The sequence below is a fragment of the Psammomys obesus genome, unplaced genomic scaffold (assembly GCF_907164565.1).
Source record: "Psammomys obesus unplaced genomic scaffold, mPsaObe1.curated_primary_1811, whole genome shotgun sequence".
Lineage (NCBI taxonomy): Eukaryota > Metazoa > Chordata > Mammalia > Rodentia > Muridae > Psammomys > Psammomys obesus.
This window is the reverse complement of record NW_026590305.1, coordinates 846,951-861,730: the sequence shown is the minus strand read 5'-3', so window position 1 is coordinate 861,730 and position 14,780 is coordinate 846,951. Positions and strand designations below refer to the sequence as shown.

Sequence of the window (14,780 nt, the reverse complement as noted above, 5' to 3'; positions counted from 1 at the left end):
AACACTGGATTTGTCTCTTCTGTCTTGGATTCATCACTCCAATAAATCTCTTTTAAGAGATTTACTGCATGGTGTGACTCTCTCATTGGAAGAAGCAGTCAAGAAGAAAAGAAAGAAGCAGTGAAGAAGGAGCAGAGATCAGGCTTCTAAGCTCCTGAGCTCATCAGGGCTTAGGAGTTGGGCTCCCTTCCCTGGGAGCTGCATTGGCGAGAGAAGTGCTGCTGAGGCTCCTAAGCAACTCAGCTCATCAGTAATGGGCTAACCCTCCATTGGGGGCTGCACTGGCTGGAGAAGGAGATTTCCAGGGGCCTCTATTGTCCTAGTTTTCTAGCTTGTATCAGAGATGCTCCCTATTCCAGTTCTCTCTTCCCATACTCTCTACTCTGCCCGCTCTACTTAATCCCTCCTGCTTCCTATCACCACTCCATTCCTTCCCACCCTCCCTCCACACCCTTGTGCACTGTATTTCCCCTTCTCCATGAGATTCAAGCGTTACCCCGTGGGTCCTCCTTGTTACTTAGCTTCTTTGGGTCTGTGGACTGTAGCATGGTTATCATACCTGTTTTCTTTGCTGGAATAAGAACTAACTTATGTTATTTGCTTTGTATATTTTTGCAACTTTTGTATATTATAAAAATCAAGGTATAAAACACTTTGTTGCAATTGTTCTGATAAGCAAAAGTCACTTTAAAAATTTTATTTAACCTATGAGTGTGTACCCACATGTATCTTTGTGTAATGTGTGTGTAGCACCTGCAGAAACCAGAAAAAGGTTTCAAATCCTCTGGAACTAGACTTACAGAATGTTGTGAGCAATGATGTGTTGAGAATTGAACCTAGATATTTTGGAACTATGTATGTTTTCAGTATGATTCCAGTCTTAACCATGGAGCAGTGTCTCCAGCCACCAATTACTTTTGACATTAGTGTGGGAAGCAGAAGTTCTTTCTCAAGCTGCGGAAAGCTGCTTGCCTGGCAAGCTTGCTTTGTTCAGTAAAAAATGTGCTGCCTTTACCTTGAAAGAGAAATAAGCAGGAGGTTTTGCCAAGTTTCTTTAACTTGTCTGTGAGACCTTGGACCATGTCCGCCTTATAGGAATGTGGTCTTTGAAAACAAGCTTAAATGTTTTATGAACCCTGTCCTTGGATCAATGTCAACTGTGTTTCTCTTGTCTTTAAAAAGGAATTGGAAAATAAACTTGGTGCTTTCAGCATTGACAGCCCTCTCAAAACTATCCTAAGTTTTCTGTCTCTTCCTCTTGACCTGTAATTTCTCAATCCCCACTCTCTCCGTCATGTTCTGAATTACCTACAGCTGGTTCCATCACACTATCCCACAGTCCAACTTAGATTACATATTTCCTTCCACTCTGACATAGCAAACTATTTTCCTACTATTCCACAAAGAAAGAAAAATGTCATTTCAGCAAGTTTTCTTCTAAAGCAATTCAAATATCATGTTACATAAACTCAGCAAATGCTTGCACCCCAGCATGGAAATCAGCTCTGTTCTCGACCCACTTTCCCAACTCACCTGTCCAAAGTATTCTCCCAGATAGAGGCAGAAGAAGACTATCTTAGGGCTATCATTACTGTGAAGAAACAATACAACCAAGTCAACTTTTATAAAAGAAAGTATTTAATCAGGAGCTTGCTTACAGCTTCAAAAGACATCACCATTATGATGGGGAACATGGTGGCAGGCAGGTAGGCATAGTGCTGGAGAAGTAACTGAGTGACACACCTGCATCTAACTCTGCCTAAAGTTCACACATAAATCTAATTAAGATATTCACACATGTTAATCAATAACTAGCTAGTTACATTTTTGTGTGTGTGTGATCATTTTCATTTAAAAAGCACAAAAAAACCCCAGAATGTTCACAAGTAACAACCTAAATATTTGTACTTAGTTTTAAATTTAAACAGTAATTGTCAGTTACTGAATTGTGGCTATGTGCCAGTCATGGGTTCAGCTAACCTTCCTAATCTAGAGATAGGTGGCATGGGTAATACAGAAGTGGAAGAGGTTAACTGGCTTTTCTAAACGTCATAAGAGTGGAGCAAGAACATAAGCCAAAGTTGCATCCAGACAATGCCCCAGCTACTCACCTAACACAGGGTACCTCCCTGTAGCTGAGCAGTCTGTCTTTGCTCATAACCTGGCAATCAAATGCAAGTTGATATTTTGTGCTGACTTGTTACTCTTTTTCCCATCACCTCATGAAAACATACCTCTCTGATGTAAGAAATATAAAAATTAACATTTATATAAAACTTGTTTTCATGATGCATGCACTTCATTTATGTTGAAATAAGTAAAACATCAAATACAAATAAGTGCCCCCACCAAAAAATCCAAAGGCTTTAAATTCTCTGTTCAATGATAACAAAAGTGAGAGGTCAGGATATAATGTTCAGAATCATATTTTATTAATTCAAAGTTCAAATCCAGTTCTTAAATTTTGTAGAAAAGTTGAGGTATCTTTTAAAAAATATTTAAAAACATATTAGGTTTTATAAAATTAAAATTTGACCAAAGGATATTGGGGTTTTGGCTATAAAGAATTATGCCACAATTCACTTCCAAGCACATTTAAATTATAAAATTTCTGTAATTATTAATAAGCTATGTCTTAATAAAAGGAAAGTATTCTGTGGAATATTAGCTGTAGCTTCTGATTTTGTTAGAGGATTAGTCATGTGGCAAACTTCTGAAAAACACATATTAAAGGTAGCAGTTATGATATTTTTAATTACTTTAATTAGAAAAACAAAGGTTTCTAATTGGTGTCATAAGGCAAGAGTATAACAATTCTACACGTTAGCAGTAATACAGATTTTTAAAAATCTTTATAGCTTAGTCCAAACTAGAAAATTAACTATTATTATTATTATTATTATTATTATTATTATTATTATTATTGCTGCTCATTCTTGGGACTCAGACACATTCGGAAAAATATATTTGTAAAAATAAAATGGCAAACTCAGTCCTGCCACTTAGGTCTTAACATCTCACACTTACCAATTTCTGCATAAGAATAGTTGAGTGATTTTTTTTTCCCTGTCCATTTCATCATGAAACATCATGAAAATAGTATTAATTTCCTGAGACAGGGTTTCTCTGTGTAGCCCTGGCTGTCCTGGAACTCACTCAGTAGGCCAGGCTGGCCTTGAACTCACATAGAATGGCCTGCTTCTTGCCTCCAGCATGCTGGAAAATAATATTTTCTTAAAATCAAGAGCTACCAAGTCAAAATATTAGAAACATCTCGGGCAATAAAACTGAGTAAACAGAAACAACACACACAACTGCTTCAGCTCTTCAAGAGACCTTTCCATCACTTTTACTCATTTGGCATCTTTTACATTACTTCTAAACCATGTTTCAGAAGTCCTTTGAGTAAGGAAGAAAACAAAACCTCTAGATCTAATAAATCTCAAACAAGTTTCAAATAATAGAAACTACAAATATGTCGATAAATCCAACAAAAAGGAGCTTATTTCAGGACAAAGGTGTGCTGGGCTAAGCACACACATTATCTGAAATACTCTTAATTGTTGCTTGAGCACCGATGAGGTACAATTTTGAATTTCAGAAATCAGAACTTTACACTTGAAAGGAAAGGTAGAATTCCAATTTCCTGAAAGAATTCTGTTGTTGGTATTTACCCATGGAAATTAGTAGATCAGTCTTTTCCTAGATTTTGAAGAGAGCTATCTTGATTCTAAAGTATATTCTCCTGAGAAGCAAACATTATTCAGTATAACACATTGAGGAGAAAAAGCACATGAACAAATTTTAGTTTGTGTGTGTATGTGAGCAATCTGACAAATAAAAATATGCAAGTAAAATAAAAATATCCTCAAGAAACAAGTAAAAAGTAAAAGTTTAATACAAAAAACCTATTTACTTACAATCCACATACACATTGTTTTTCCAAATGCACATTTTAAAATTACAAATAAAATATGAGGATCAATATAAAGTTGTTTCACAACAGAGACCCAAAGCATTTTTGCCTAAAGAAAAGTGTTGCAGAATACAAAGAATTACCTTTGCACTTCTGTTTGGTGATGCAAAGCTGTGCTTTATTCTTTTTTCCTACTGAGAACTTATTTACAAGGGATGACTGACAAGACAAAATACACATAATTAATTTTTGATAGTGATGAACAACAGTAAAATATATTAGTGGTACTTTCTATTTCCTCATGTCTCTTCTTTACTATACAGTATGATAAATGAGGAATCTATATGTAATTCAGATCTTTTATCCTGAAAAAAAAGGCTTGACAATTGGGACCACTACCATGAATCTTCACAAAGAGTCATCTTTATTCTTTGGAAGAATTTACTTGTCACAGCAATTTGTATTACAATTTATTCACTTTATATCCCAGCTGTAGCCCCTTCCATCTGACACTAGCCTATCAGGTCTCATCAGGTCTGGCTGCACTGTCTTCCTCTGAGGCCTGTTAAGACTGCCTCCCCCAAACATACTAAAATCTGTACACCTAAAGAAGCTAAGCAAGGAGGACCCTGGGTAAGATGATTATTCCTCATTCAGAAAGAAAATGGGATAGATATCGAAAGAGGGAAAAAACAGGGAACAGGACAGGAGCCACCACAGAGGGCCTCTGAAAGACTCTACCCAAACTTTGGGCAGAGTGCAGGGAATCCTATGAAAGAAGGTGGGGGAGATGAAAGACCTGAAAGCAACAGGGCTTCCACAAGGAGAGCAATAGAACCAAAAAATATGGGCCCAGGGGTCTTTTCTGAGACTGATACTCCAACCAAGGACCATACATGAAGATAACCTAGAACCCCTGCACAGATGTAGCCCATGGCAGCTCAATCTCCAAGTGGGTTCCCTAGTAAAGGGAACAGGGGCTGTCTCTGACATGAACTCATTGGCTAGCTCTTTGGTCACAGTAACTTTTAACAGTGCTTATCTCCAGTTTCCATTTGAGAATACCCTTTTTTCCCCCTGAAATTCCCTATAACTACATATTTATACCATTATCAATAAAGTTAACAATGGGTGATTAAATATTAAAAATGGGTTCTTTTGAATATGAAAAAAATTGAACAGAGATTATGATTAGTAATTCTCTAGCTCTACAGATATACAAATTTCAGTTCAGTGTTGATTAGTATTGCATCAGAGACCAGAAACTCCCCTGGTAACCAAAGCAGAAGCCCCAAGCAACTGCAGTGTTAAAACTACAAACCATGTCTATAAATGCTCAGTGGATCCTTTAAGCAAACACTAAAGTATTCAAAGAATAGGACCTAAACATTGCCTAATAAAAATTCTGAAATTAGCTAAAATGAAGGCCTCAAAATTAACCAACGGATCTGTAGTAAACATATTATCAAAAAATAACTACTCTTAGGCACGACTGCATTCTGAAGAAAGATGAGAGGTCATGATTCTCAAGGAAGCAAAGGTGAGAGGCTAATTAGAGAAGGGAACTATCTCTCTCTCTCTGTTCATGACATCATGTTGATTATATCACTGACCTGTTACAGCCTCTCACAATAGAGATGTGGCAGTAAATTTTAAATTATTAGTTTACATATCTCAAAAACATAATTTCTATTACTTCTGAATGCCTTAATAGAAATATTAGAAGTAATGTCAGGCTATACAATAAAAATGAAAACAAAACAAAACATTAGGCTGCTTTGGCTAAAAGCAAGATGTACTAAGAGGGCCTCTTCTTCCTGCAGTGGTGGACACTGTGCGCCACAACAGGGGCTGAAGCCACCACTCCCACATACCTTGGTCATTTTGTGAAGGTCAATTATAAGATTCTTCCCCCACTTCATGGGACCATATGCCAATATCATAATAATGCAATGGAGTATAAGTAAAAAAGTAACATTTCTCCTTTAAAAATAACTAGTAAAATAAAATCACTATGCTATATATAAAATCACTACTTCTAAACTCAAATCTTAAATTTGATACATGGAAAAGTTATGAGTTTCTCTTAAAATGTCTAAATTTTAAAGACTTAATCTGTTTATATAAATTTTATCCAAAATATAGGAGAATTGATATAGTAGTTGAAAGTACTATTTCTCTTTGCAAAACACACATCTTCCACATTAATGGTCAAGTTAATATTGTGTCCAAGTTTGTCATAAAAGATGCACACAGAGGAGTGTGCACAAAATGGGCATCTAAAAGGTAGCTGATACAATGATCTAGCTTTGTTCTGGACACACTCTTCATCTCTTTGTTCCAAACATCTTTCCACTTATGGAAGGATTACTTTAATTCATGCAGTTGTCATTAGCAAAATACAAAGAACACGTTCTCTTCTGTAAATAGATCATGATTAAATCTCTAAATTCAATAAATATTTAATAATTTGAAGTCCTATCAAATATTTTTTATCTGTGAAATCTCAATCTTTCTTCTTTTCTAATACATCCTTGGGCTCTTGCACAGTAGACACTAGAGACCCTCCACCGCTGGACTCCTGCTCTTTGTTTTCTTCTACTTGCTCCTGGTTTTCCATTTCGCTTTTGGACACTTCATATCGCTCTTCTATATAGCCTCCATCTGTGTCAGCTGTGTAGATTCCATAGCACATGATACTGATGACACCCAGCGGCAGGCCGAAGAGAAAGCAGCCCATAATTGGAGAGCTCTTGAATATAGACTGTGGGGAGACAATTCAGTTGCACTTGAATGGAACGCTGACATAAATAGCATATGTAAATTTAAGGCCACAACAAATTTCCTCTTGATGCTATTGAACTCAGTTTCAATGAATAAATGTCAATACCTGATCAAGACCAACTATGTTAAAGACTCCACAAATAAAAACTTTATGCTCATACATGTGCATTGGCAATAGGAAAAGGAATCAACTAGCCTGAGTATTTTAAAGACTCTTTTTTTCTCTCTCTCATATTTCCCAGCAACATCTCTTAGATGATTACTGTCTACTGTGTTGAACTCTAGGAAGTTGCTTGGGGTTCTTTCTGACAAAGAGTTTATAAACGCTCTTATTATTTTTATTTTTTAAATATTTACATTATATGTGTGTAAGTGCTTGGAGACCAGGGATATCAGGTCTCCTATAGCATGGAGTTATAGGAAGTTGTGAGTTAGGAACTGAACTAGGGTCCTCTGAGAAAGTTACCACCAGCTCTTAACTACAGAGCCATCTATTCATACCCCTATACATATTCTCTTCACATGACATTTTAACATCTGGGTCATCTGGTTGTTAGTAAAGCCACATTAATTTACTAGTTCCTTTTATGTTATGTGCTATTTCCTCAGTTCTCAGAAAAATAACTTTACTGAATTGGTTTTACCACTAAGAGTATTTCATGGGTTGGCTCTGTTACTCTGGAAGAATCCAGAGAATAAAAAGATAATTTTGGATTGATTCACAGAATAAGAGGTGGAAATTTAAGGATGAGTGACAAAGAAGCAGAGCAAGACAATGTATGACTACTGACCCCAACCCTAGAAAACGTCAGCAATATTTACAAGCCAGTAAGGAAAGTACTTCATTCAGAAGGATGGTGAGTATCACTGGAAAAAGGAAAGAAAGTACTCAGAACTGATGGCTGCTGTAACACTGTGTAAGTGATATGAAGACTGGGCTGAAGACTGGTGAGAGGAAGTGTGGACCTGGATGAAAGTGAGGGTAGCTGGAGGATAAAATACGAAGGGGCTAATCCATTTTGGTGGAAACAGGAAAATGAATGTGACTGATAAACAGAGAATGCCATGTGTGGAATAATTCAGATTACTTAAATTAAAAAAAATGTTTTTAGAGATTACCTAAATTTACTCCTTATCAATAAAGAAGGGTAGCTACATCTTCATGGTGGCCTTGACCCCAAAAAGTGGAGCGTGGTGCTACAGCACTTGGGGAGGCAGAGGCAGGTGGATATTGAGGCCAACCTTGTCTACAAAGTGAGTCCACACAGCTAAAGCTACATAGAAAGCCCCTGTCTCAAAAAACCAAAACAAATGAATAAACCAAATGAAAAGAGGCATGGAACAGCTAGCAAGACAGCTGGGATGAACAAATGAACTGTTAGAGAATTACTGTCACATTTTAAATCTAGTATTTAAGTCCGCCATCTAAGGAAATAAAGTACTAAAGAAAGATGGCAAGTGGAAATAGCAGACTGAGAGCCTCAATTTTTCGGTTATCGAAGATACTAAATTAAATGTCAGAACTTACCACAATTGTAGATTTGGCATCAAATATTATTCTTTTCAATCTCTGCAAAATGCTATCACCTCCTTGGGCCTTCAATTTAATAAGAATAAAACATGTTATATAAATACTAGTAGTTCAGTCTTATGTTACATACGTAATTATTGGAAGGTGGCTCACCCTCCCAGGCTTGTACAAGCTCTGAGTCTCTCCAGCTGCTGAGCCACAGTGTGACTGAAGACTTTCCTACTAAGTAGGAACATCCTCATGCAGATGGAGCTCTACAGAGAGTGCTGAGAGAAGTGCAGAGAAAAGTTCCTGGGGATATCAAACCCTGGTATCTAGCTATCTCAGAAATCTGGCCCATTCTTTGAATTTCTAAGCTATAGGACCAATGAAATTTCTGTTATAAAAGTCTGATCAGGTTTCACTAAATCACAAACAAAAGGGTTCTCAACCACTACAACTGAGTTTCTTTCAATCAAAACACCATTTCTACATAATACCATATTGCTACTATGTGACTAAGGGAGTTTCCCAAACTTATTAACTTTAACCGATGTTGGTTTTTCAAAATTTGTGTAAAAATGAAACAAAAATGTAAAACAAAACAAAACAAAAAAACAAAAAACAATAATTAAATTATCATTTAGGCAACAAAGACCCTTAATTTTTTTTTTCTTTCTGAATTAAGATGCGTGCTGGTCACACCTGATCTCCACCTGAGCATACTAACATGACTGTTAATGAGTTATGGCATAGTTTGAGAAATACTAGTTTGAGATTTACAGTAACAAAAAGAACAAAAAAAAAATTAAGATCATGTAGTCTTCATGACAATTTTTCACATTATTTTTAGATCTCTTTGCGGGAGCTCTGATTCTCAATATATTTCTTAATGCTTTAAATAACTGATGGTTTTCACAGCTTTTTGTAGAAAACCATTTTTGGTAACTTAATTCGGTTGTCCTTAATTCAACTGACCCCAAAAGGTATTAAGTGCCAGGAAAATTCTCTGAAAAGCCTTATTCCAGGTCACAAACCTCTTAATATCTCTAGTCTAACACTAGAGGCTAAGAACAACATTCCCATCACTGTGACAAGCAAAGGTGTCCCAAATAACTCTTTGACGGACATTTGCCCCTGTGAGCCTCTGCAACACAAGAACTTTCTAATAGGCTAACTCAATGAGCAAGGAGAAAGCAGTGGTGGAAGCTGATTCCCTCTTCCCCCCAGGCAAAGAATACCTATTCTTTTTCAGGATCAAAGGTAAAGAAATGTTAGTTTCTCTTCTGCCTTCTCCCCTTCATCCTTTTGAAATGGATCTGAACTACTTACAGGTACTGTACCATCCAAAATGCTGTTAATGAACTGGACCATGTCACTGGCATCCTTAATATATCTATCCAGCAAAAAGTACTGTTGGTTTGAAGTATTCAGTACGACTATGGTTGGGACTGTCAATTCACTAGAAAGAAAAAAAGAAGTCAAAATTTATATTAAGCACAGCAATAACAAATACTCTAGTGCTCATTTACATCTTAGTAGCTAGTTAGAGAAGAAAAGAGATTTTTAATACTTTTAACTCTGTGGTCAAAAGGAACCTTTCAAAGTTCGCAATAAACTTACCATTAGACAAGACTGTATAAAAATATTATAAAAATCAACACCTGAGTAATAGTAATTAAATATAAAAGTTGTGCTGTGTAAAGTATAAATTTCTGCACAGTACTATACAGAATACTAATAACATGTAACATACCTCAGATGGTAGGTAAAAGGATGATCTCTGGAACCACACTGTTTGAATCTGGAGCTTTCTCTTAACACTGCATTATGTTAGTCAAGAACTTTAGCTTTACATGTAAAGCTTTTCTCTTATAAAATATGGAAACCAGTAATACCTAACTTACTGCACAATTACATGAGGAAATTCAAGCTAAACATTTAGAAAGGTACCTTGTATATATTAAGTAAACATATACATGTTGAATAAACAGTATTGTGAATTTTCTGTATTCTTCTATCATTCTACCCAACAACAGAATACATGTATTTTCCAATATACTTAAACATTTATCAAAACGGATCATATCCTAGCACATAAAGCCCTGTTGTTATGGCTTGAATATGAAATGGCCTGGACAGGCTCATGTGTGGAAGGCTTGGACCCCAGATGGTGATATTATCTTTGTAGGCAAGAGAATCAACAGTTAAGCTTAGTTAGATATACCAAGTCACTGGCAACATGCCCTTGATGGTTTATCTTGCTTCCTTTTCTCTTCCTCTACTTTTACTTCTTGGTCACTGAAGGTGAGGAGTATCAGCTACACATTCCTGCTGCCATGAATAATCTGTCTCACTTAGGCTAAAAGCAATGGAACCCACAAAGACTGAGACCTATAAACCAAAATAAATTTTATCTCCTTTAAAATATTTCCCTCAGGTATTTTTCAAGACAAAAAAGTGACATACCCTTCAAACCTAACAACTTAAGCTGACTATGAGCTTGTGATTATAATTTGAGTTCAGATCTTCTACTCTCTCATAATTGATTAAACTATGTATTAAATGTTTATCTACTGCTGGATACTATCTCCTTGACTTATGATGTTAGTTACTGAAACAAACTGTTGTGTGATGTTACAAAAATATTTTTTTTTTAATGAATCTATCTACTCACTACAAAAAACTTAAGAAACGGTCTTATCAAAGTCCCTAAAATGTATTTTACAACAAACAAACAAACAAACCAAAAAAAAAAAAAAAAACAAAAAACAAAAAACCAACTGTATTTCTATTATAGGGTAACCTCTTGTATAAGAGTATACAGAATATCTTTCCTCTTAGGTTTATACAAGATCAATCTTACAACTTCTATAAAAAAATACGTGTTCTATGGGCAATAGGAAATATGTAAACAATTGTTTTTCTTTTTTAGTTAGTAAAACCTTAGCACCATTTGGGGAACAATGTGGAAGGGGGATGGAAGTGGAAATATAAAAATATATGCGCTAGAGAATAGGGACATGTGCAGCATAAAGATGACTTTTGCACACAGCACAGCTGTTGCAATTATGAACTCACAGCAGCTATGGTTATCTGCACAAGCCCCACGAGACTGGGTTTCATGCATGCATTTCATCATGCATGAGGGAGGGGCCTATGAGGTCCTATCCTTTCCTGTGTGTTTACTGGCAATTAATAGCTGTTGGGTAAGGTCATCATTTTCTTCAATGATGTTACTAATGCTGCAGTCAACAACTTATCACGTGTTCATACAAACAACTCAAATTAAGTTGGGTCAGACTTCTTGGGCAGAAGTGTTTGGGGGGGGGGATCCAAGATGGCGGCAACCAGCGTGCACTGTATCTGAGGAACAGAGAATCTGAAACTCAGAAATTGGTGAGTGGAGGGGCAGCTGAAGCCAAAACATCAACACTGAGATTTCCTGGGCGAGAGGGGACAACCCGTGAGCTGTGACCATTTAGATCCAGGTCACCATGGACTTCTCCAGGGACTGAGAGTCATGAATATTCAATCCCTCTGCACTTTTCCTTGACGGTCCTCCCTCCTCAGCAGAGGCAGGCCACAGTGCCCGTGCTTCTAGGACAGAACTCCCTACTCCATAACTGAAACAGAGAAGGCGGGCCTCCCTGGGCTGCCAGCTGTACTGGCCTCCTGTGTCCTGGGTCCATCAGCAGCTGAACAGGCTCCCCAGGACCTCCCAGACAGTAACTGTACTAGCCTGCCAGTTCCTCAGTGGTGGGTGGCGGGCTGTACGGTCCACCCAGGTCTGCGGAAAGCTGCATGGGCACCCCAGGGCCTCCCAGCAGGCATGTGTACTGGCCTCCCAGTTCTGTGGCTACGGCTGGACTTCCAGCAGGCCACTGTACTAGCATTCCAGTTCTGTGGCTGTAGCACCACTGAGCTGATGGATCTCCCACACTCTCATTTGCTCAGGCAGGCACAAATTCGAGAGTAGAGAACAGGGGGAACCCCTGTGTTTTCCGATTCGGCTTGGTAGAGAGTGAGTGCACCTTCAAGTGAGTGCATGGAGAGCCCCAGATCCAGGGTCCCTCTACGCTATCAGCCAGGCATCAGATCCCTCCTACCCATAACCCCACTGTGGGCAACGTAGGCATTCTTGAGACAGCATTCTCAACACTGAAGCCTCTGTTCTGTGGGTCTACTAGTGGAGTCTAGGCAAACAATTACTGGAGCCCACACAGATCTGAATACCAGGAGGACAGTATGACAGGCCTGTAGGTCACTGAGGTATTCAGGGAACCTACGCATGCGCATTGTGCCTGTGAACAGCGCCAGAGCCCACAACCCCTCCTGTGCCTGCACCCTCCCAACCCACATTCTAGGCATCTACACTCTCTAGCACCCTGTCCTTCAAGGCACACTTCCACGCACACACCTGCACTTGCTCACCCGCACTTGTGCACCTTCACTGCGACCTTCTTCTCTTAGCTACAGCTGAAATACCAACACACACTCTCAAATCTGTGGACCTCTCTCATTTTCCCTGACACCAGAACCAGAAAAAGACCCAGTCTGAAGTACAGACTCCAGGGACAAACAGTGAAGGTAATGGATAAGTGGATGTCTAGAGGTAGGCGTAAGAATACATCGAACAAAAATCAGGACATCATGGCTTCACCAGCAACCCCAAAAAATCAATGGATATTTTGAAACACAAGAAAATTATTTTAAAGCTATGCTTATCCAGTTATTAGAAACACATAAAGAGGAAACGAACAAAGCTCTCAAAGAAGTACAGGTAACTACAGTCAAACAAATAGAGACATGGGCAGAGGCACAATTAGTGGCATGGAAAGACAGGAATCCACATTCAAATAGAAGAAGGAAATGGTGCAAGAGATGAAAAGAGAATTAGAATCAATAAAGAAAATACAAACAGAGAAAACCCTGGAGCTGCAGAACTTAGAGAAAAGATCAGGAACCACAAACGTAAGCATCACCAATAGAATACAAGAGATGGAAGAGAGAATCTCAGGTACTGAATATACACTTGCAGAAATTGATAATTCTCTCTCTCTCAAAAAAAAAAAAAGTAAAATTGGCAAAGTTCCAAACACCAAACATGCAAGAAATCAAGGATGCCATGAAAAGACAAAATCTAAGAATAATAGGAATAGATAAAAAAGAAGATTCCAGGCTCCAAGGTCCAGAAAATATTTTCAAGAAAATCATAGAAGAAAATTTTCCCAACTTAAAGAGATGTTCATAAACATACAAGAGGCCTACAGAACACCAAATAGACTAGACCAGAAAAGAAACAGTTCATATCACATAATAGTCAAAACACTAAATCTATAGAACAAAGAAAAAAATATTAAAAGCATCAAGGGAAAAAGGTCAAGTAATATAAAGGTAGACCTATCAGAATCACACCAGACTTCTCAACAGAAACTAGGAAAGCCAGAAGGGCCTGGGCAGACATCATGCAGACTTTAAGGGACCACAGATACTACCATACCCAGCAAAGCTTTCAATCAACATAGATGGAGAAAACAAAATATTCCATGACAAAACTAAACTTAAACAATATCTACACAGCAACTCAGCCCTACAGAAGATACTAGAAGGAAAACTTCAATCCAATGAAAACAACTACACAGGATATAGGTAGCTTCACAAAAAATATTAAAAGAAAACAAGCATAGACACACAGTAACTCCACCAACTACACAATAAAAGAAAATAACATTCATTGCTCACTATTATCTATGAACATCAACAGACTCTATTTTCTAATAAAAAGACAGACTAACAGAATGGTTGCAGAAACAGGATCCAACATTCTGTTGCATTCAAGAAACACACCTCTCCAACAAAGATAAACACTACCTTAGAGTAAAGGGCTGTAAAAATGTTTTTCAAGCAAATGGACCTAGAAAACAAGCTGGAGTAGCTATCCTAATATCTAATAAAATAGACTATCAGCCAAAATTAATAAAAAAAAGACAAGGAGGGACACTTCTTTTCCTTTACAGGAAAAATCCACCAGGAGGACATCACAATCATGAACACCTATGCCCCAAATATAAGAGCACCTGCATTCCTAAATGAAACATTATTAAGCCTTAAATCACACATCAATCCCAACACCTTAATAGTGGGAAAAACTCAACACTTCACTGTCACCAAGGGACAGATCATCTAGACAGAAGCTAAATAGGGAAATAATGACACTTTTAGAGGTCCTGAATCAAATGGACCTAATAGATGTCTACAGAACTTTTCACCCAAACTCAAATGAGTATACCTTTTTGTCAGCACCTCATGGAACATTCCTAAAAATTGACCATATAATTGGGCACAAAGCAAGCCTCAATAGATAAAAGATCAAAATAATCCCTTGTATCCTATCAGACCACCATGGCCTAAAACTGGACCTCAACAACAGCAGAAATAGCAAAAAGCCTACACACATGGAAACTAAGCAACTCTATACTGAATGACAACTTGGTCAAGGAAGAAATGAAAAACCATACAATGGAAAAACAAAAAAGCATACAATGGGAAAAAGACAGTATCTTCAAC

At 37.6% G+C, this 14,780-nt stretch overlaps 1 protein-coding gene across 2 annotated transcripts in view; it reads right to left on the bottom strand.

The window, feature by feature from the left end:
* Positions 1 to 3,876: 3,876 nt before the first annotated feature.
* The window catches only part of Tmx3 (thioredoxin related transmembrane protein 3), a 39,082-nt gene continuing 28,178 nt past the window's right edge, over positions 3,877 to 14,780 (bottom strand). For both annotated transcript variants that reach the window (XM_055606768.1, XM_055606769.1), the window contains exons 14-16: positions 9,543 to 9,672; positions 8,229 to 8,297; positions 3,877 to 6,680 (exon numbers count right to left, since the gene is read on the bottom strand). In XM_055606768.1, coding sequence (XP_055462743.1) covers positions 6,423 to 6,680; positions 8,229 to 8,297; positions 9,543 to 9,672 — 457 coding nt within the window. In that variant the 3' untranslated portion in view covers positions 3,877 to 6,422. The remainder of the gene's footprint in view (positions 6,681 to 8,228; positions 8,298 to 9,542; positions 9,673 to 14,780) is intronic.